We start from the raw sequence: 24,034 nt of genomic DNA, 5'->3' as shown, positions 1-24,034 counted from the left end.
TACTCCCTCCTCTCTCCGCTCTTTAACTGTAGAAAAGTTAAGACTATTTTTTTTTTTTGCTTTTCATGTGCCACATTACCAGCAGCCAGTCAGTCAAAATAATAAGCCCCTGCAGCACAAATCATCCTGTCGTGGCCTGAACGGGACCCTGACCAGGTTTTACACTCTGCCTGACCTGGTCCCTTCACTGCACTAGACAAAGTCCCAGAGCTGTGCATGGATTATTGCTAAGTGGTCGATAGTAATAAAGATGTATTATGGCTTTTTAGATGCAGGTTAATTAAAAAGAAAATTCCAAAGCTTTTCTTTTGTCAGCTACTGGTTTCACTTCTGTTTAAGTGTCTCTCTGAATTGTCACCCACATAACTCTGAGTCACTCAGTCATATTAGTGAAATGTGTAGAACAACATGTGTGACCTTTCCTTCAGCTGCGTTGAAATGAGTGATTCAGAGAGAAGCCCTGAGTTGGAAACTGAAGACAGGACTCGCTTCTCATGTTTCATGTACAAAGACCTCAGAGAATCCACTCAGAGCAACACAACAGATTCCCCTGCAAACTCAAAATAACTCAAACAACAACAAACTATAAATGTGACTTCAAAATGAAAAAAAAATTATATCAATAAATAGTACTTAATTGAATTTGTGTCTAAGATCTAATTAAAAGCATTTTAGGCTCATGTCTGCTGTGTGTGCATTGAGTTTGACAGGTTGAAGCTCAGCATTGATCACAAGATTACAAAATCTTTACTAACTCCTTTCACCTCAGTCACCACCGGAGCACAGAAGATTAACAGCCCCCTCATTACTCGCTCTCATATAAATGGTAACTTGACAGTCTTAAAAACGCAAAACTATTCACAGATGTGGATCAATCTTCAACAAACCTTCTCCACGATTATCAGATCTCCCACTTGAATGCCACTGCTTTTAACCTTCACTGTGCCTGAAAAACACAACAAAGTTAAAGTTAATGAAGTGTTAAGTAAGTTTGTACATGTGGATTAAATATGGTTAAAATCATGCGGACCATCCATTTAAACATAGACTTTACAACATTGGAGCTGATTTCTCAGATCTACACACATTCTCCTATAAATACATTTCAAAACATGTTTTGTTTTTTTAAATCAAATATAACTATGAACGTCTTCTCTTGGTGAACTTTTGTTGTGCGTGCCTCAACAATCACCCCAGTGAATTTAGGAAAGTAATTTTCTGTGCAGATCTGAAAGAATGCTGGGGGAGTTGAGCCTTTTCTCTCATTCCAGTTGGAATGAACGGGCAAAATTGTTTGGAAGAGATCACTGACCCCTGACCTTTGCCGTGACCTCTGGGCTTTGCATATGTAAGACATTAAAGCACATTAATATTGCTATGCATTAGGGTTCATGGGGCTCTGCTCTACTAGTGCAATAAAGTTTGACACATTTCTTTACAAAAGAAAGATTGACAAATAAAAACACATAGAACATCGCAGCGTTCAGCTTTCATAAATAAATGAATCTAAAAAAGATGAAGAGATGAGAGGCTTTGACTTCTTCACCATATACTTTCTGTAAACCTTAAGATATGCACAGGGGCCGCTATCATGGAGGCAACCAGCCCTTGTGTTTATGGGTAAAACAAGCTGCCACATCAAAGGGACAAAGTGATGGAAACCACAAGAGGTCTCCTGCTTTTTATTGCTGGTAGCACTTTATACCAAGGCCTCTTATGTACACTTTTACATCTCTGCTTTGAATTACCTACCATTTCCCCTAGCCCCAATAAGTTTTAATAGGACCAACCTCCTACAGTTAATAGACACTGATGCTGAGAAATAAGCAACGTGGTTCAGATATCAACACAGGCAAAACATAACCAGTGCTGTCCATATTTACAAGCCTCACCTCGTGTTGAAAGCTTGCTGTATATCTGAGAGTTCACTTCTTTGTCTCGAAGGTAGCATCTTATCTCTTCCACTGCCTCTCTCATGATGGTGATAATCAAAACAAGACCCTGGAGAGTGACAAGTCATCCATTAAAAACTCTTTTTCTCCAACATACAAAACACTGAAAAAACTGTTTTGTGTGAAATACCTCAATTTCAATTTGCACTGAGCATAATATTAGTATGGAAATTGCAATTGATAGACCATGATAATTAACAGTTGTGAAGGGGGGGTGTCACATACCAAAGGCACCCAGTAGGTGTAGAGGGCACCTAAGCGTAGCTCCTTGACAAATTGAGAGCAGGCCAGAAGCAAAAAGTACAAGTTGAAGAAGTACTTGAACTGATTGAACAGCACCTGTGAACAGAAAACAAACAAGTATAGAGTGAAATATCTGCTGTGTGGCTAGTTATTATGCATATGACTCTATCTGACATTTACTGTTACACATTATTTATTAAAGCCAGGACTGATGGCTGATTATTTAATAGAATATGTATTTGACATCATTGGTCTCCATGTGACTTCTTACAACACTGTTTTCGTGACCTGTGGGTGCAGAGTCGTGTAATCTTCTATAGAAATGACTTCAGGCATAAATAAAACATTTGTTTCAACACGATCTCAACATTTCGTATGTGACCAAGTGGCCCAGCAAACATACAGCAGAAACAAACAGTATGCGAACCCTCTGGAATGACCTGTTTTCTGCATTAACTGGTCATAAAATGTCATCTGATTTTCATCTAAGTCACAAGTCCAGACAAACTGAATGTTCTTAAGATCATATCAAACTTAAATTAAAATTTAAATCTCCCATGTCTTTACTGAACACACCTATTAAACATTCACGGTGCTGGTGGAAAAAGAAAGCAAACTCTTGGATTTAATAAGTGTTTGCCCCAAATTATGATGCTCCCTCTACTGTGCTTCACCTTTGGGATGATGGTTTCATGTTTGTATGCTGTGCTCTCTTTACACCGTACATATCACTACATGTTCTTCCCAAATAGTCCAACCATAGTTTTATCAGTCCACAAAACATGTGAGCATGCTGCGTGTTGTGTTGAGGAGTTGCTTCTTCCGTGGTGTCCATGGTAGGACACCATGCTCCATTATCTGTGTATGGTAGAGATGAGATGATGACAGAGATTTTAACCAGCTCCAATAATTCCTTTATAGCGTTTAGCTGTTACTCTGAAGTTTTTTGTTACCTCAAATCATTCTGCTTTGTGCTTTTGGAGTCATCTTAGCTGGACGCCCACTTCTAGGGAGAGTAGCCACAGAACTAAACTGTCTCCATTAATAGATATAGCTTGTCTGACTGTGGACTGATGGATATCGGACCTCTTTCAGATAACTTTATAACCCTTTTAGCTTTATGCAAGTCAACAATTCTTGATCCTAAGTCTTCTGAGATGTTTTTGATATTGATAACTCCTGACTCCAGTTAGCTTCTGTTAAAGCCAAGGTGTTCGAATACTGTTTCCAGCTACACTGTGAATGTTTGAATGGTGTTTTCAATATGGATATGATATGGATTACATCCTCTATCACAGTATATATAATTTTATATCCTAATAGAGCTATATATCATAATTAGAGCTGAAGCAATTAGTCTGATGGCAGAACATTAAATTTCAGCTTTACTAGTTCAATAATCCATTAATTATTGTTAAGCATAAAATTCAAAAATTCACTGGTTGTTGCCGTTTTATAGAATTTTATGAACCAAACGGTTAAACAATAAACTGAAAAAATAATCAGCAAAATAATCTTTAGTGGCAGTCGTAGTCATAATACATTAAATCAGTAAACAGTATATGAATGAAATGAATCAGTAAGTGAATAAAATCCACTGAATTAAAAACTAGACATATTAAAAAAACTTCCTCTGTGATGGATGCAAATCATACCATTGCCCACAGTCATTTACCTAATTGTCTACACTGGCCTTATACACCCAGACATATGAAAAGGGATAACTACTACAATATGTAATACCACAAATTCAGATAATTCTCTGGTATATATCAACATATCACTTACTCGCACTAAAAAAATTTAAATTAAAAAACTAAATTTCAACCAAATATAGCCCAGGTTTAGCCGATGAGTCTTTTCACTATGGAGCAATATGTAAACACACACAGTTAAATTAAATTTAACACACATTCTACAACTTTGCTCAATTTCATTACCACCAGTGTGCAAGATTACAACCAAGGGAAAGCTTCTGTCTTCACATAGTTACTGTATGTAATTTCCAAAACTGCTGCGAGTGAAGCAGTACAGGAGAAACCATGCACAGGAACATACAATATGTCCTAGTCAGAAGACCTTCTTGACAAGAACCAAATTAAATAATAAGCAACACAATTTGCAATGCAAAAAGGCTTTGCTCTTGTCTTTTGCTTTCCAAACAAATCTGAGCTACTTTCAATGTCCGCCTTCATATACAAAAATAAAGATCTTAAGACAACTGAATGTCTGGAAAACAAATGAATATGTAAATCCGGCCATGAGAATGAACAAAGTCAAAAACACACAGCTTAGAAACTGCCGTCCACGTAAGAAATCTCCAACCAATGTCATATCTGTCACTTCTGTACTCATCTAAGAAACTGAATGTGAAAATGAAGATCTGGTGCTGTGAGATTGTGTAACTGTTTGTCCAAATGTGGGTGAAACTACTTATCATGTTTCTCTTAACATTATATAAAGATATTTATTTGAACATGAGACATTTCATTATTTAAAAAAAGACGACTAATCTTCTTATGATGGTGCCATTTGGACTAAAGAAAGTACAAACCAAGCCTCGTTAGGCCTGTACATTCCTTTGACAGTGTAAACTGTATCTGTCAGAAAATGCCCTCTGGCATTAGTCATATCAGGAAAAATTTCACCAGTGTCTGTGTGTCTTGGCATCAAGGGGTATGCAAATATGTAGTCACTTGGGATTAGGCTGACTATAAACTAACAATACTATGGTATTCTCTAAAATTCTTTAAATGAAACTGAAGAGATGTAAGACACATGTGTAATATTCACACTTTAGGTACGGATCTGATCTAGTGAAACGATTAGTCGATCAATCGACTGACAGAAAGTAGAACAACGATTTTGATAATTGAGTCATTTTTTGGGTCACTTTTCAAACAAAAATGCAGAGCACCTGCTGGTACCAGTTTCTTTTATGTGAGTATTTTCTTTCTTTCTTTCTTTCTTTCTTTCTTTCTTTCTTTCTTTCTTTCTTTCTTTCTTTTATTTTAAACGGAACATCTTTGAGTTCTGAACGGTTGTCTGGACAAAATGGTTTATAGACTATTTTTGAGCTCAAGGAAGCTCTAATGAGCATTTTTCTGACCATTTAATGACTAAAAGATTATTTGATTGATTAAGAAAACAAAAGTCAGATAAGTCAATAATTGAAATAATGATTAGTTGAAGCCATAATCTGATCCTCTGATCAATAATGATTCAAAACGAGTGCCCTGACCAACCCACATTATAAGTAACAATGAGGAGTTATATCTCTGAATATGCGCCCTACAAGATGACACTCACCCAGGGACAGGCTCAAAAAGGTGGGTGGTGGTTTTTGGGGATTAAGAAGGAGGGAAAGCAAAGGAGTGACCTTTGGCTGACACTAACCGCGGGCAGGAAGGTGAAGAAGTTGTACTTCTGGTTGTTAATGACATTCCTGGGGTACCTCTGCTCCCTCTTTTCTGGGTGGCCAAGCCACACGGTGCGGGGACGGAAGTCGCCCATGCCACAGCATGTCGACCACGGGCAGCACCTGAGAGGAAAAGGCAGGGAGGGTTAAAGAAATTCACATGTAATCTGTAAATTTAAAAAAATGACATGGATTAATTTAGGCTATTTCAACATAAAATACATTCTGTAGTTTGACTTATAACCCTGTGTTGTATTGTGTGAAGCTGTTGGGACAGCTTTTTCATTTTTAATGAATTTCGACTCACGTCTCTTTGTTAATGTGTTGCTTATTGTAGCTACAAAACTCACACATCAGACAAGGCTGAGCTAAAGGTCCATGATCATCGAGTCAAGAGAGATTATGCCTCACAAAATAAATTTTTAACTCTGTCTGGAAAAGGGTGGCCACTCCCTTCACTCCACCAAAACAAAACATTCCATATCAATCAAACAAGAGCCCAGTGACTTCGCTATTAACAACTCACTTTGTAGGTTATAAAACACTGACGTGAACAAAATGCAGGCGTGACAAATATACAGTCTCTATCGGCTACAGACAAAGTGATTTAATTCGGGAAAAGGGAGGTATAGACGCAATATTCGTATGAGAGATGACTCAGATTTCTAATGTCATAACAATATTCACTGTTCAAAGTCTGTCTGCCAGGTCTGACAACTATTTCTGCAGCAGTTCATTTTTAGAGTTTACTTTGTGATAACCCTGCAGTGCATTCATGGGACAGAAGACACAAGTTTCCTATTCCCTTTTATATGCTAGACCTGGGGTTCCCGGATAGCTCATATTCAGGAAGAAACCAAACATATGGTTAAACCCAGCCTATATATGAGGAGATATTCTTATAACAAAGACAGGAATGAGCTCCGTCATTGTAAAACCACTCTTGGCCTCTGCTATCATGAGTAAGCTAATCTCCATGTTGCTCTCTTTAAACCCTAAGAGTCTCTCAAAGACACAGCTAACCTATAGTGCATCCTACTGTACACTTGGGCTGCAACCAGTGACAGGAGTTTTTGGCAGAAGACTTAGGGTCCAGGTACTGTATGCTGGCTCACTGTGACGGCTTACTGGGACAGCTGAACAGCACAGAGCAATCATTAATGATATTAACATCCATGCTTGACCTACTATGACAAGTAAAAATGTCTGCCACTGTTTCTGGTTATTCTGACAAATGGTTTCTCGTTTAATCAAGTAATTGTGTCAGAGTATAAGCCCAACATAGTGAAGGATCACTGCACTAACCCTTGTATTATTTCCATCAAATATCAAAAATTGTGAAAAATTGCCATTAAAATATGACCCGCCCTGAACTCTGAGATCATCTGGGGCAGGTCTGCTCACTGCTCCCAGTGTCAAAACTAAACATGAAGAAGCAGCATGTACTTTTTATGCACCGTGTATCTTGAACAAACTCGCATAAAGACTTTTCTGTTTACCACTACCTTGTATTAAATTAAATTTGGGACTATTCATTCACACACTGCTATCCAGCTAACTACAAAAACCTACATTGACCAGCTGTGTGTAGCCACAGGCCCATATTTCTGCATTGTAACAGCAAATTTTCAGCTGTTTGCCTACTGTGTTTATTACAGGAGATGACATCACCATGATAGCCTGATCAGTCTATTGGCTTCATTTCAGCACTGTCTCTGTCCTGTCCGCGCATCTCCATCATCGTTTATGAGGCCTTCCCCCTTTTATGTGCTTGTCAAAATAACACTGCAAAGTATCATTTAGCCTGTATATGCATTTAGGATGCAGGACTTTAGAGTCAGGGCCTACATTTCTTCCTGGTTCCTGGAGACTGAGCTCCGGTCCACCGAGCAAATATTGACATGGGCGTGAAATGCACTTGTTCCAACTGCACCCCGGAACAAGGATGACTCCTGCAGCTCAAGCTAGCTGTTTTAAAGCTACAATGAATGGCCACATCATTTTTATTAGCATGTATATATCTGCTAGCTGTTGTTTCCCCCCGCTAACTGCTATTTTCTCCCGTTAAAATCCGCCACTGCTTTGCTAGTTTTTGAGACAATGTCGACGCGCTCCTGTAAACAATTTAACGGCTACACTGACATTAGCGAAACACGCTAACAAATGGCTTCGTGTTAATATTTCTGTACTGTACAACGCCCTTACCCATTTCTGTGTTTACTGTCGTGTCTTTTCGGCCGTCTCACGGGTTGTAGAGGGATATTGTCGGTCATTCCTGCAGCCCCCTGGTAGCCGGTAGAAGCTGTGGGCAGCCAGACGGGCTGTAGCGGTTCTGGGCGGAGGCTTCCCAGCTGTCACTCAAACAGGACGGTTCAACAGTCAGCAGGTTAGCACTGCTGGGATAGAGAGCCTGCAGCACCACGCCAAACAAACCTAACCTACATCCCACTACACACTGACCCATATATACAATGGTATGATATTTTGACTGAATAACTCTTAATTATCATATTGCCTGGGGGACAATTATCAGTAGGAAGTTATATTTCTCATCAGTTTGTTTCTCTAGTGTCATTACATGAAATTAACACCAGATTATGGTAGTTGTAGTTTAAATAGGAATAATTATAATAATAATAATAATTCTATTACAAATGCCACCAGGAGCAACAGGAAGCATGTGCTTTTCAAAAATACATGCCATCCTATACAATGCTGTTTTGCTAAAGTACTACACTTTGAGGTATTTGTACTTCGCTTGACTTTCTAATTTATGCTGCTTTATACTTCCACATTCAAAGGGAGTATGAATCTTTTACTTTTATGCCACTACATTTATTTATTTGATTTTCAAGAATATGATGTATAGATTAAATGTTTTGAGATATTGTGGTGGATTGGACCTGTCCTTGTGCTTAAAATAGGTTGGAATTTGAGGTCACCATAGTCCATGTACTGGCAGAGATTATATATATACACACACACACGTATTTATATATATATATATATATCAGTCAGTCAATCAACCAATACATGCCACGCATGATTCTGTATGAATGGTATGAATCAGAAGGAATCAGAAGGTATGAATGAGCAAAGGTAGAAAACCAGCTCCATCAAAACCAAATACATTAAAGTTCTGGTTAAATTTTAACACATAAATGATAATAATCCACTAATGTGATATATTAAACACTCTAAAAAAAAGAGCTAAACAAATAAAACAATAAACACAGAACAAGCAACACCAAAAATCACATTTAAAAACAGACTTATATAGCCTTATATCAGCACAAACACATAATATACAATATATAAAGTCTGGCCTAACAACCTAAATAAGTTACAAGACATGAAAAGTTATGTAAAAAAGGAAATGCTAGATGCTATTCCATATATACAAATTGATTTCATTATTATATAGAAAACTTGGCTATCTCTCTATGGGTAATTAAAAAAACAAATACATTAAATTCATGTATATTACACACACAGAGCTTCACTGTATGACACATCATTTGAACCTCACTCACAGAAGACAGTTAAGAGGATTTTGCTAGTAGTCTGTACTGTACTGTATGTATACCTTGTATACTGTGTGTATTACTCAAGTAAGATTGGTGGACTGTAGCAGAGTATTTATACCTAACGGTATTTCTACTTTTATTTCAGTAAAGGATCTGAGTACATGTTGCACTACTGCTTCTGAGTGACCAAGACGTAGCATCTGATACAGCAGTTGTGTTTTGTTAGAGATGTTATGTTCTTTTACAGCTGTAGTTAATGGTATTGTATTGGACTGTATACATTGCAATTTAATTTTAAATTTTTAGTGCTCTGTAAATGTTAAGTGAAGTGGACAAACTACTAGAAACACCTTTCATACAATGCAGTCAAGTGGTCTGGGCAAAAGGCTACTTACAAGTGTTTGAACATAATAGAGGACCAGCATAGGTATAGTATAAAACTAGGTATAGTCGAAAATTATGGTTCTTTTGGACCTGACCTCTTCTTGTTGGGGCGGGGGTAATATTTGGAAAAACTTAACCGATTACATAAGCTTCTAAAAACAGGTGTGAGGTTTTTCAGTAAAGGAAATGGAAAGAGGAGAGATGGGTGAATGTACACCAATGTAGCAAAAATGCACTATTTGTATAATGGGAAATACCCACAATAATTAAATTTGCATGCCACAGCTTTGACCTAAGTCTGTAATATAGCAGCCTGTGTTGTTATCACGATTTGAGTGGTCACCACTATGAAAGTGAGTATCCACTTTTTCTTTTTTCTATCCTGTGTCATGCTTTATGCATAAAACCTTGAGGTTTGCTTTATTCATATTATTTGTCTTTGTATGTTTTGATCTTTTATTTTTTGGAACATCTGTGTGTTATGTCGTCCATGACTGAATCGAATTAAATAGTCTGATACAACACCACCACCACAAAGTATTGCATTTAAATGTACCATTGAATCGAGTCAACACACAAAAAACTCATGTTATCTCATGAAAAACTAATTGGTGGGATTGACTGCTGAGCTGGTGCACTACAGTGCAGGTGTTTCTGTATTTCTGCTCACTGACTGTATGCCCACTGCCAGTTTGACTGCCTTGCAATGACAATGATGTGTGACAAATGAGTATTATATCATGTCAAACGTGGAAAGGAAAAGGCCACTGTATAATTTATTTAAAATGGACTGTTGGGAGAGCAAGCTTCAGTTGTGGATGCAAATATTTTTTCATTGAGAATGTAAAATGGCAAGGGATTAATGGCTACTGGTGGGTGGTGAGTAGAAAGAAAATGAATACTTGTCTTGCGTCAACTCTAGTTATGTAACCTGTAATTAGGGATTTTGTGTACATTGAAAGCAGTCTGTGCTGGCAGAGAAATTAGCATAAGGGTATGACACATTTGAGTAGTCACTGGAGTAATGACAAGAGAAATATTGAAAAAGTCACCCTGATTTTATTTTTCAAAATCAGAAAACATTTAGGAGAAGGAAACATTTGAAAAAAAAAAAAAAAAAAAAAAAAAAAAAAAACATTTACATTGTAAACAGGCCAAATTGGCTCAACATTACTTGAATTGTAGAGACAACTTGAAAGCAGTTTTGACATGGTTTGCTAAAGAAAGGCACAACTTGGCAAATGCATATCGATAAGGAATGTACAGCAGGGGCCTACAAAGTACTCTGACCGTTCTGAGTTGTGTAAAGTGTCCAGTGATACATTCAGTACTGTTCAACTCAGCAGGTTGAGAGTGAAAAATCTTATCGCATGCTCACGAATGTATCGGAAAATATACAGAGCATTGCATTGAGAGTAGGGGGCACGGAGAACAACTAAAAATCTAAACAACGAGGTAGAACTTACCCCCTAAACTCAAGCACTTTGTGTATTATAAATAAATTAATGATGCTACAAGCTGGTAAGTCTGACAGTTACACTAAATGGATATTTTAAACAAAATCTGACAGGAAGGAAAAGTTGACAAAATTGTTGATTTGCCCTCTCCCCGTTTAGCCATCACAATAAAAGCAGTGAAACTGAAATGCAACTATAAAAAGTAGAGCTACCTAAAACTGAAATAAAGTGCAGGCATGAGAACATTACTGATATAATAGCATTCAGAGCTCAGCCAACTAAATTTGACTCTGCAGATTTACAAGTGGAATATGTAGGTTGAGAATTTGACATTTGTAAACTGAAAATATGAAATACATGCCATGCTACACTGTACAACACACCTATTAACCAGTCTAACAGAGCCTCCATGACGACCAAATGGTGCAGTGAAAGACAACAGCAACACTAAAGTTCAGATTAGGCACTTGGCAAAAGGTTTGAATCATTAACTATTGTATTTTAGCGTCAATGCAACAAAGATGCAACACCTATTTTATAATCTGCATTTTCCAAAACTGATGACTCAACTGTTGTGACTTGCTTTAAGAGACAAGACACAGGAATAATCTGCCAGTCTGATCAAAAGCCCCCTCAAAATGAGACATGATAATGGCATTTACCACAACAAAAAATGAACAATGTCATAAAAACTATGGCACACAATAGGAGGGAAAGTAGTCATTATAGACACATATGGTTAACTACGCCATTATTTCTGAACACTGAGACATTGTGTCATGCCCTAAAACATTTCCTATTAAAGTCAAAATCCTTCAGTATCAAGGAGACAGTCTGAATTAAAGCAATTTCAAGTAAGTTATACATTCAAACTTCTGGATAGACAGCAAAACAAAAAAAAGTCACAGGAAAAAAATACCCGCATATATATTTATATAAAATAAAATACAACTACAGTAGTTATATCAAGTTCAACTAAAAATAACACTTGATCAGGAGGAGAGACAGTCGCAATGAAGTTACTGGAAAAATTCATCCAATCTAAGCAGAATTCTACAAGGTTTTCTCTGGAAATTGATTGTACCTCATTCAAAAAAGGACACATTCAAAAACTCAGTTCAGGTGATAAACTGGCAGATGTCCAAAAAGCCTAGTTAACTGCAATTTTACCCTCCTCCATGAAATGTGGGAACTGTGATTTTGGCACACTGTCAGAGCTGTTCTTCTCAATTTCAGCCACCGTGGCAGGCAAGCCAGAGTGGGACCCATCCATCTTCATGAGGCCTCCGGTTGATCCGATAAGAGGCCCACCGGCAGGGCTACCAGGGAGTGGGATGCCACCACCCTGGATGACAGAAATTTCATTGGTCTTCATTGTCAGGCCACCACTGAAGGCAGCAGCGTACTGGTTCCACAGAGATGGGTCAAAGTTCATTGGTGGAGCACCCAATTCTTTGGGCGCCTGCATGATTTCTGGCAACATCTTAGCCTCTGCGCTCATTGCCATCAGTGCCATGGGATTATCCAGAGAGAGACGCTGACCACGCCGTGATGAGTTGTTCCACATGTGAGTGCCGATGTGCACCTGAAAAACAAAACGCCCAGTCAATTATAATCCCATCAAAACACTAGCTCCATTATTCAAGTACAGACTTTATAAACTGAAACAGCCTATACAACACTTTGAGGCACAGTAGTTTCTTACCTTTAGATTTCCCTTGGTGGTGAAAGCCCTGCCACAGATGTTGCAGGCAAAAGGCTTCTCCCCCGTGTGAGTTCGCTCGTGGATCTGCAAAGCACTAGCAGATGAGAAGTTCTTCCCACAGACATTACACATGTGCTGTTTGGTTGATCGTCGAGGTGCGGTGGAGATGGAAGAGGGCACGGTTGTTCCCTGAGGCATGTGGGAGCCGAACAAACCATGGGGGCCCAAAGGATTCTCTGGAGGAATCTTCATCTCCAGACTGGCCAGACATGATGGTATTCTCATGAAAGACATGTTACTAGGAACTGTTGATACAAAAGAGTGGAGAATTAGATTTATGCATTCAACATGACGCTGTTTAAAGTACATTTCTAAAACTAATAAAACTCACCATAGTCTCCATTTGTGAATGGCATACCAGGTTCTTCTTTAATGGCTTTGGGGGTGAAGCTGCTGGAAGCTGTAAGGTCAAGGGCTCCACTTGACTCATTGCCATCTTGAGTGCCGCTCTCAGACTCTGGTTTTGACCCACTACTGGCAAATTCATCAACAGCAGACTCAGGAGACTTGCCGCTACTCAGGTTGTTGTTTACAGGGGAGGATGAATGAAAAGACGTGGCTGAGTCAGAAATGGCGGGACTACGGCCATTGTGATATTCCTGATCTCTAGGAGCTGGTGGGGATTCTTTGGATGTTCCCTCGCTCTCCGAAGCAGTGCTACTCTGTCGTTTCAGTGCAAGAGCAGAGGTGAGGTTCTTCAAAACATCCAGGCTGGAAAAGGCCACAGGGGCAGCATGCTTCTTTGGTTGTCCCTCAGAGGCAGGAGGGAGGGAATCTAAGGTCTCGTTTGGCTTCTGTGAGTTAAGCTCTGGCTCATGATCCTCCATGCTTGTTTCAAAACCATTATTATCCATGGGCTTCTCCTCTGGTAGAGATGGCTCCATTGCTTCTGCTGCTTCAAACTGGTTTTCTGGCATTGGGGTGTTGGGGATCTGCCCACCCATGTGCATGCGAATGTGCTGCTGCAGAACCACAGCGTTAGTGAACTTCTTCTGGCAGATAGGGCATGAGTGCTGCATCTTAAGAGGGGTGTTAGCCCTGTGCACTCCATAATGAGCCTTGAGGTTACCCTTAGTGGAGAATGCACGGCCACAGATTTTGCATTTGTAGGGCCTCTCGCCGGTGTGTGTACGGTAATGCATCTTGAGTGAGCTCTGGCAACTGAGCACCCTATGGCAGATTACACACTCATTGGGGTCATTGGTCCTCTTTTCCAGGCCATCCACCATTTGCTGAAGTTTTGCCGTTCCAGAGCTTTGTTCTGCTGGGAGGGCATTACCATTCATATGATGCAGTGCTCCAAGCAGTTCTTTAGCGTCCTTCTGATTTGGATCCAGTCCTGTCTCTTGACCAAACATATTAGAGGAAACAGACGGAGAGCCATCGCTTGTTGTTGGGGAGGGTCTCTGGGAAAAGGAGTCCCCTCCAAAGCTGTCAAATGTCGTCTTGAAGCCTGGTATGGATGATGGGTGGAACCCAGCAGTAGGATGGCCCAGCATAGGCTTGATTTCAGTCATGTTTGACTCGTCCATGGGCACAGACATGCCAAACGGAATGCCACTGCTGGTGGGAATGTTGTCAAGGTGCTCTGGCACAGGATGAGGGTTCATGCCAATGTTCGGATACTTGTCTTTATGCCGCTGGAAATGCACTTTGAGGTTTCCTTTGGTTGTGAATCGGTTTCCGCAAATATTACACTTGAAGGGCCTCTCACCGGTGTGAGAACGCAAGTGAATCTGGAGCGCACTGTCATTGCCGAAGGTCTTTCCGCAGTACTTACACTTGTGCTTGTATAGTGAGTCACCATTCTTTGATTCTGGTGGGAGATTCAGCATTTTCGTCTTCACCTTTTTGGAGGACTCAATCCCTGCTTGGATCCCATTGAAGGTGCTCGGGAAACCCAAGACACCTGGAGATTGGGGCAGTAGTGCTGGTAAACGACTGGCCAGATCTGGAATGCCCTTCAAAATGTCTGTTTTAGAGTTTACTGAACCCAGTCCTCCAGGTAGAGAGGCAGGGATGCCAGTGGGCAGAGGTAGTTTACCTTGCTTCATTGTCTCCATAGAAAGACTCTGACTGCCGGTCCTTTTTCCTATCAGAGCTGCTGCAGCAGAGAGCTGTTGAGACAGATGTGCACCAAGGGCTTTCAGAGGGTCCATTGCTGCCCCTACTGATGACTGGAGACTCTGTGGAGTCATCATAGCTACTTGGATTCGAATCTGTTCTGTGAGCTGTATTTGCTGTAGCTGCTGTTGCTGGAGGCACACCAACTGTTCCAAGATCATCGGGATGGCCTGCAGGGCATCCTCTGATGAGGTCAGAGATGTATTACTTGAAGAATGTTGGGAGACAGCAACTTTAGTATCTGCCATGGTTTCAAGAGTGACATTTGAATTGTGCATTTTGGGTGAGGGGTGGAAAGTCATCTCAGGGCTTGCAGACATCTCTGCGTGATCTTGTTGTCCTGAATCCTCTGCATTCATGCTTGAGTCTTCTTCTGTTCTTTCCAGGTGGTCTGTGTTGATATTTGATAGGGAATGACTACTGGACTGGCTATCATCGTGGTCACTGGTAAGGCCTTCAGGAGAACCTTGTGAATATTCCTCAGGCATTTCATTGCCATCTCCGTCTTTCATGATGACCACTTGCTGACTTTTAGTGCAATTTTTCTCATGCTCAAGAAATTCTGCTTCATCAAAGAATTCAGCACAACACTTGTTGCAGACCCTAGTCTCATCCAATTTGAACCTCTTCATTTCGTTTCCAGTCTCCTCAGCCCGATCATCTCGGAGAATCCCTGAAACAACAAGATAACAGGATTTAAAATCAATGCTCTTCTACAGTTATGGTGATATTTGGGCAATTAAAATGAATGATTAATTAAGTATAGATTAATAATTCAAATTTAACTATTCAAAAGTAAACTCAGTAATATACAGACTTGCAAGTTTTGAAAACAGCATTACTGCTAATGTGTCAAGATAAGTAAAATTGTGGTAATGGATAAAAATAAGACGACATTACAATATCTTGAAATCCAGTATACCAGCCTTGCAATACAGTTAAACTTTGAGTTTTATGTTTGCTTATTTATTTATTGCTAATGTGAAAAGGAGTATATTGATTCCGTGGAAACTTTTGAGACTTGAGTTTTGTTGGATCACATAATCTTGTAATATATCCCTCTTAATTTGTCCACTCCCTCTGGGTCACTGCACTGGGCTGCAACAGACTTTGAAATTGCCTATTGTCCACAGGGCCAGCAGAGGGCAATCATCTACTTTTGACATTACCCAGAACAATGTCCAGAAAGACAAAGAGCCACTGGGCATTAAATTACTGCATTTCTGAAATAAGCCCCTCGAGCACTTGCTAAAAATCAGATCCATTTCCAGCACCACATGCGGGGCAATACTTGTGACCAATCTCAAACTGAAATCCAGTAAGTATTGGATATCTAAAAACTTCTACACTGAATTTGATGTCCCAGTTTGCACAAAAAAATGAATAAAAGACTAAGTTTACAATACAAACCTCTTCTTAAAAAGAAAATAGGGAAGGGGTAATCTAATGTTGATTAACCTTCAAGTATTTTCACAGCCCGTGAAAGCCTGATAAGTGCTCCAAGTGTGCATTTTAATTTGTCTGCTAACCAAGAGGCCATTTCACAACTGGGTGTATTGTTAAATGCTAATTCCTCAGAGAAAGGGGGGAGACCACCTGTTTGCATTTGCCAAAGGAAACTGTTGGACTTGTTAATTGCTCAACAGGAGGCATTGAAGCAGTGTCACGAAAAAAAGTTGCAAACCACATCACATTTTGATCCATGAGGAAACATTAAGCATGGCTCAGCCACCCACATTTGCGCACTGTATCCTAAAATGCAGCCACTCTTATCTTGATAAAATTAACTTCGACAGGCACAGCACACACAAGGTGCAACTGAGAAATAAATCGCAATGTACTTCAAATAAAATCCCAACTCGTCGATTATTAAGTAAATATAGGGAGGCAACACTCTAGTTTACCACTTGACGGCGCATGACCTGTATCCGATCACCTTTAGTGGGGTACATGACACGAGGTCAGACTAAAAATTCAATTCACAGACGCTTGTGTGATACACGAAAAGTTATCTTTCATTACATAATCATGTTCTAAGAGGCAGATACACCTAAATGTCCCGCGGCTCTCTAAACAGCGGGTTATCCAAAGTTTCCTAATTATAAGGTAAGGTCTATCCACTACAGGGCTGGAACTTGCATATGGCAACACCAAAACGCACCCCCACCCAGTCTCCACAAAAAGGCCACTGCTCCATCCCCCACCTCTCCACATATGTACGAAAGGAAACAGTCATGCATTAAACTGGGGGATTTATTGCCTTTAGGTCAGCTTACTCCAGAGTCACATTTCATACAGTTTTTTTGAGCACCTTTTGTTTAAAAAAAAGCTGCAACTTTGGCGCACACTCGCAAATAAATGCCACCACAATATATATATATATATATATATATATACACACATACACGCTGATACATTAGATACAGCAAAAGTATAAGCACAAGTACAAATCAAAATTACAACTGTAAAAATACCAAATCTAAATTCAATCAAGAGATCAAGTAGTATGTACTAATATTTAACACCAAGTGATGTTTCGTGATAAACGAGGCCAGTTAATAATATTACAATCAAATAAAGATACACATGGAAGGTACCCTGGTCAGCCTATGCAGCCATTCTTTGCCATACAACTTCCTAAGTAAGCCCACGATATATCCAAAAGACAACAGGTAGAAAAACAAGTTTCAAAGAATGGTAAAAAGTTCAAAAGGGTTCCCCGACTTTCAACCTTAATCATGAAATAACTACATGAAACCCCCACGAGTGGTCGATTTGGGATGAAATTGGTCGAAATTTGTTCGACATTAAAATTGTTTAAAAAGTTACAAATAAAGGATGCGACTCGGTCTCTAGTAAAAGTTCAAGCTTACAGTGTTGCATTTTAAAGCGACCCCGGCGAGGCACCTGTATTGTGTTTAAAATAATTTAGTGACTATGTCGCTTGCCAGCTCCTGTAGCTAAGTTTAACTGGTCAATACAGAGGGACAGCAACAGGTCAAAGTGAGAGAGGAACAATGTAAAAAGTCAGCCCCCCAACTTTTTAGATAAAATGTCGAGAGATAGAAACATGGCATGGCGGGGCCACACGTTAAGTTTTTTTCTTTCTTTTTTGGGTAACTGACTCCCCCATACCGTGTGTGTGTGTAAACTTACCATTTTCAAGCGAACCGGGCTCGTCGGAGTTGATGTGCTGCGGTTTGGCTTGCTTGCGCCTCGACATGGTGCAACCATCAGGAGCAAAGAGTTACAAACAATTTTCCTCTCCTTCTTCAACAAATTCTTCTGCTTGGAAAATTAGCCCCTCAAGTAGGCTAGAAATACGCATGTCAACGTAATTATTATTATCAATAATGCATTGCGATTTATCACGGTCCTCTGACAGCTGATTGGCTCCAGTCCAAGTGCTCACACATTATTCAAATGTGCTCCCTATTGATGAGCGGAGCGGAGTGCCAGGAGGGGGCGGGAGGAGCCATGCTAGTGGATGGACTGCAGGATGGAGGCAGGGTTAATAACACCCAACTCATCGCTCTTTTCCTTGTTCATGAAAAAAAGAAAAAAAAAATTGTCACCGACAGACACAAGCCAGCAAAAGACCAGTCAAACATGTTTGATAGATAAGTTGATAGACTACTCACCTGTGGCGTCTTTAACTTTAGTTTAAATGATAACCTGAAGTACTTTATTTTGGGCTATTTCATATTTGGTCCCTATCAGATTTATTCACATATAAGGATGTTTTGATCTTGTATGTTTTTGCTGGGACTCATGGAAATTAATCATATTTTATATCTTCATCCTCCTGCAGCAACACCTTCATGTATTTAGCATGTTCCTGTAAACATATGTGGTGCATCTGTGCAAAAGGAAGGTCAGTTTATGGTAATCTAATCATACCACACACATATATGGTATCACTATAATATTTCTTGAGGCATTTATTTGTTGAGATGTTGTGATACTGATAAATATCGTGGGATCGCTGTTTATTAGTGTCAGGGGTATAAATGTTTGGAAAGTCTAAATTCTTCCAAATACAGTCAAAAGTTAATGCAGTTTTGTGTATGGAATGTACAGTAATGTATGTTTCACACACACTTGTATTCACTCTGTTTGTACACATGTTTAGGGCTGACATAAGTGTGATACATGTGATGCAACATACATCTCTTTTTTTTTGTTCATGGTTATTGTGCCTGGAAGCTGCAGTTTCCCACTTTTACATTTACAGCTGTGCCCAATTATTATGCTCAAAAATGAATCCTTTAGTATTATAGATAGAGATCAGTGAGCTACTGTGAATGTTCAGGCTAATGCATATAATAATAAGCTGGTACACTGGTAGTTTTTTTCTGCAATAAGTATCAACTGTGCCTTAGAACTTAGCATTCATTCTTCCATATGGTACTAAGAGATCAGTTTGCCCTGGTTCAGTTTTTCCTATAAGACAGTCTGCTGAGCCCTAATGTCCAAAAATATATTGTTATGTGAGAAAATATGACAAATGTCACCCCAATCATTAACTGTTTTGGTGCTGGTGCAGCACTAATGGGAAACTAAAATGTTTGCATTGGCATGAAGAAGGTACTGGAATGAAAATGTTATTTCTGATTCTCATTTACATTCACCTTGTGGACATAGTTTGTGTATCAAAAACCTTCCAGGAAGTACACTTTTAATCACTGAAGAGAATTTACCTGTATAAGAGCAGCACACAGTGATCACCTCCTGCATGTTTATAGTGAACTCTATAATCAAAAAAGTGATTGAGACAGGAACAATTGAACATCTGAATGGACTACCAGATAATCAATAACCCAAGATTACATCTTCTGATGACGCAAAAATCACACACACACTGATATGTAGCTTATACTTTTAAAAGCTGTGAGGGTAAAGATCCTGACATGTTCAATGAGAGTCTCAATCTATGTCACTGTGGCTCAACTCTAACCTGTTTTAAAATCTAAGCATAAGATATGGAGTATATTTGCAGTTATGCAGGGCATTTAACATGCCTCACTTGTAATAGATTACATTATGCAGACATGATTTACCAAGGGTATATCACACCAAGGGGTCAGGGGTTTATTCCAATTTAAAACTCAATATCTTTAAGTTCTTTTTGTTGGTCAGAGAAAAAAAGAAAATGAATATTTGCTCCACATCTCAATTTTTTAAAGACAATATATTCATGTGTAAGTAATTCATACATTAGCTGTGAACAGTTATTAGTTGCTAAGTTAATTTTATAGCTACCATTTAAAAGCGCCATAGAATATACTGAAATAAACTGTATGCAGTTGCCTTACATTATACATGATATTGACCTTTTTATGGATCTATTTCAGTGTAAAATGCCTCAGCATGTGTTATATAATCCCACAGCTGATAAGTGCGAGACAAAAGACAAGCCAATATATTCAGATAAACAAATGCCCTTTAAAGGCTTGGCTGAAGGTGAAAAAGAGGGGAGTTCTGTCTAGACGGTTTATTGCCCCAATAAGAAACTATGCTTGAATACGCTGTTTCTTCCACGTTCAATCTAAACAAGTCAAACTGTGTGCAGTCGTAAAACTGCAGTTGTGGGAACCAGAGGGGTATCAGCTGTATGACCTCTCTATGTTGAAAATTAAATAATAACATATACAGTAAAGCTGAAATAAAATAAAAACAGCAGTGGAAAAAATTGATAAATACTAGTTTTTACCTTGGCACAAACAATCTTTGAAGAAAATTATTATATGAAAGAACAGAAATCCATCTAGCTCCTCCTTACTTGTTCTGTAAAAAACGCAGAAGGGTCCTTGGCTTTGCTCTGACTTTTGTTAAAGTGATTCATTGTGATCGTTTTATGCTGGTCAATGTCAGTTATGTCATTTTTGAAGAAAAAAAAAGGTAAGAACAGCTGCTGAAGTGGCATGTTGCTGCGAGCACAGAAGGCAAACATAATGCTGTGTCCATGACCGGACCATGTATCTGACAATAGTGGATCTACATTGGTCACACATGAAAGAACTCATAAATGGCCAACAGGGCAGTTTGAAAATGGCCTCCAGTTATTATTCACTAAGTATTTCATTATTTCTTTTTTTTTGAACTTTTGACCTTTTACTCATTCCTTTTTTGCAGTTAACACAGGAAAATGCTGTGAGATGGAGAGACATTGAGTTTCGCAGATGTGTCATTTGCCGAGCTTTACGATGACCTTGCAGTGGACAAACAATAACAGCTCCAACACTTGCTGAGGAATAGTGAATTGAACATGTGTTTTTTAGGACTCAGTAAAAGATGAAAGGCTTAAACCAGCTTGGGAAGAGGAGCTATTTCACATCGGTGTGATAATCAGCACTGTTGTTATGAAAAGTGTCTGTTTTACCTACCTTATGTTTGTATGAGAACACAGAATAAGTAGATCTGACTGGAGGTGTGCTAAATTATAAGCAAAACTAAAATATGTTAAGGGCCCCCTCCTCTCAGAAATGTGTTGTGCTTATTGTTCCCTCATTTAGATGTCTGACCTTCGCTCTGCAAAATTCTGTATTTCTAATTTGTTTTTACATCGAAAGTTATTTTTAATTTCTTTAAGATGGATTAACATGATTTTGTGACATCACATTGCAATATGCAATTTACAAAAGTGTGATGTGGAAACCTTAAACCTGCACTGAAAATTGACTTTTCAGTAAGGAAAAATAAATACAACATATTTGCATATAGTATCTGTCAGCGAGAGAGAAGCTAGCTTATTGCATTTTTGTGGATAAACCAACCAATCAAACATCAGAGACAAACTATTATTCCAACCAGAGTATTTTTATATGTCCTCAAACATTTCCTAATTATGAATCCTTGTGAATCCTGAGCTCCTTGCAAGTGTGAGATTGCAAATAATTAACTGCCCACTGGAGAGACACAATGAAATGCAGCATTTTTCTATGTAAAGACCTGAAGACACAGCTGGCCGGTTCATTCGTCACCATCTCAGATGTGTTCTCTTCACCACAAATAGTCTTTTAATGGTTGACCAGTTCCTTGCTCATTGACATCAGGATTTCTTCTGAGTGTATTTCCTAGATCATGTTTTATTATTTTATCCTCTGTTGGTTTTCTTCAGGTGGCCCTTAAAACATTTCCTTCCTTGCAGTCATAAATAACATCATTAAACTCACACAAAGGACAAAGGGAAAAGTTTTGTTTTTCATGCAACACTTGATTCCCATGGAAAGGGTAAGTAATGCTGAGGACAGGCGAGCACAAATGAAAACAGTCCGGATGACCTTTTGTTGTTACTTGGAATACGTAGGTCCTGTATTATTGTTTTTTTATCCATTCATATTAGTCATATCACAACATAAGCTTTGCTTGTGGGCAATCAATGCACTTTTTTTCTCTATGAGAGCACTGTTAAGACCATTCAGTAATTTTCCCTGCCACCCTTTGTTGTCAGCGATCGCACAATCATTTAAACATGGCATTATCTAGCAAATACAAGTATGGAGGTTCATGGCAATTACTATAGTGTCAGACTGTTTTCATTATTGATCAGCAAACACCCTTTTCAAATGTCCTCCTTTTCACGAACACATGTATTTAGTCTTTTGTTTGGTAACATCAGCCTAGAAAAGAGACTGAGGGCATTGAGGTGAAAGGTATTGGATGTTTGTCTGCTGTACCAATATTGTTTTTCTACCCATTGAATGTTGTTGTTTTGAAAAGGATTACACATATGAGTCATACTTCATGCCACATATACCCACTGGTCAACTGGCCACATAGAAAAAGATACACAGCGTATATATATATATATATATATATATGTGTGTGTGTGTTTGTGTGTGTAGTGTATATGTATGTATATATATACATATATGTATAAATATGTATATATATACTTATATTCGATTTTCTGTAGTGAATTCAAATTTTAAAGCCCCTCTCCATGCAAAAATGTCTTTGCTTCTTGTTACTATACTTGAATGTTTGACCTTCACTGGGCACAATGATATAGGTGCAGGCTTTTTTCACATTCATCTACTGAAGTGGGAAAGTCTCTCTGTGCTCACCTTATTTAAGACACGATCGTATGAGCTTGATTTTGTGACATCACAACATAGTAAAGTATAAACAGCACACATTCGCTGAGACTGGACTTTTCAGTGCAATAAAACATGTTTGTATATCCATAGATTGTGGGTTTTCCAATGAGGAAGACGCAGCAGATGTAATTTTAAAGATTAAAACTGTAACTTTTTGTAGTAAAACCATATCAAACACAGTTTTTTAGATTCTCTTAAAATATGTCTTAGGGGGACCTTTAACTGTAAAAATGTGGCAGCTACAAAACACAATATCAAATTCAACAGAACCATTTTCATGTTAAGAGTTTAACTGGAAATGGTTGTAACACCTGGGTGAAACAGGAAGTATAAATGGCTCTGTCTTTAAACTAGATCTGTGTCTTCAGAGATAACACGATGACTGGTTATTTGTCTCACACCGTTGACTGAAAAGGTTTGGGGGTGGGGATGGGGCAGAAGGAAATTACATGCCACTGCATTCCACAAACAACTTCTGCTCTGGTCATGAATTCTTTGAATTTAGTTTTGGATAATAATTCTTGTCAAGTTTATTGTAACTGCTGATTATTTGCCAAACTTTTTCTGAAATTTTCTTACAGATGATAAGATGAAAAAAAGAAACCCACCGTGTTTTTCTTTTTTTAGGTCTTGGTTTATAGTGATGGTAACAGTCTAATATCCTACTCTGCCCTGAGTGTGTGATCTTTGTGAGTGTGTGTGTCTCTGGTGCAGGAGCAGGCGGGTGAGGGGGAGAGATCAGTGGCCCACACATGGCTGTAATTTAATGGAGAATTGCCCAGTGGTTCCTGTGCAGAGGTAAACACAGCAATAGTCAGGCTTTTGTTATTGCATGACTATGACAACTGCCTCCATCAATAAACAATAGAGTGTTGGGGTGTTGTGTGTGAGGGGAGGGGAGGGGGACAAGGACTCAGTGTATGAAGAAAATCCCACTGTGTGCACTTCTCACTCTCCCCTCTAATCAGTATGATGAGACCGTGCAGTAACAAGCCTGAACATTAAGGAGAACATAAAGCACAACAACTGATGCATTGGTTTTTAAGAGGCACCCCAACAACT

General features: G+C 38.9%; 2 protein-coding genes across 2 annotated transcripts in view; both read right to left on the bottom strand.

The window, feature by feature from the left end:
• The window catches only part of atp9a (ATPase phospholipid transporting 9A (putative)), a 32,105-nt gene extending 24,174 nt beyond the window's left edge, over positions 1 to 7,931 (bottom strand). The window contains exons 1-5 of the mRNA XM_022763295.1: positions 7,819 to 7,931; positions 5,592 to 5,736; positions 2,178 to 2,291; positions 1,893 to 2,001; positions 888 to 946 (exon numbers count right to left, since the gene is read on the bottom strand). Of these exons, the coding sequence (XP_022619016.1) occupies positions 888 to 946; positions 1,893 to 2,001; positions 2,178 to 2,291; positions 5,592 to 5,736; positions 7,819 to 7,886 (495 nt within the window). The 5' untranslated portion in view covers positions 7,887 to 7,931. The remainder of the gene's footprint in view (positions 1 to 887; positions 947 to 1,892; positions 2,002 to 2,177; positions 2,292 to 5,591; positions 5,737 to 7,818) is intronic.
• Positions 7,932 to 12,131: 4,200 nt separating this feature from the next.
• Positions 12,132 to 18,093, bottom strand: sall4 (spalt like transcription factor 4). Its single transcript, XM_022763420.1, has 4 exons — positions 18,027 to 18,093; positions 13,078 to 15,543; positions 12,687 to 12,991; positions 12,132 to 12,566 (listed from the first exon to the last, which is right to left on the bottom strand). Exons 1-4 carry the CDS (start codon positions 18,091 to 18,093, stop codon positions 12,132 to 12,134), a joined length of 3,273 nt encoding a protein of 1,090 aa, XP_022619141.1.
• Positions 18,094 to 24,034: the final 5,941 nt, after the last annotated feature.

This window comes from Seriola dumerili, unplaced genomic scaffold (genome assembly GCF_002260705.1).
Source record: "Seriola dumerili isolate Sdu_G_001 unplaced genomic scaffold, Sdu_1.0 BDQW01000468.1, whole genome shotgun sequence".
Classification (NCBI taxonomy): domain Eukaryota; kingdom Metazoa; phylum Chordata; class Actinopteri; order Carangiformes; family Carangidae; genus Seriola; species Seriola dumerili.
Note: the sequence above shows the minus strand (reverse complement) of the source record. Positions and strands in the feature narration are given on the sequence as shown.

Bases quoted from the DNA above. Each gene is read 5' to 3' on its own strand.
- sall4 (XM_022763420.1), bottom strand. From the start codon at position 18,093: ATGTCGAGGCGCAAGCAAGCCAAACCGCAGCACATCAACTCCGACGAG. The intron at 15,544-18,026 runs GTAAGTTTACAC...TTGTTGTTTCAG, and splicing joins GCCCGGTTCGCTTGAAAATG to GGATTCTCCGAGATGATCGG. The intron at 12,992-13,077 runs GTGAGTTTTATT...TTGTATCAACAG, and splicing joins ATTCACAAATGGAGACTATG to TTCCTAGTAACATGTCTTTC.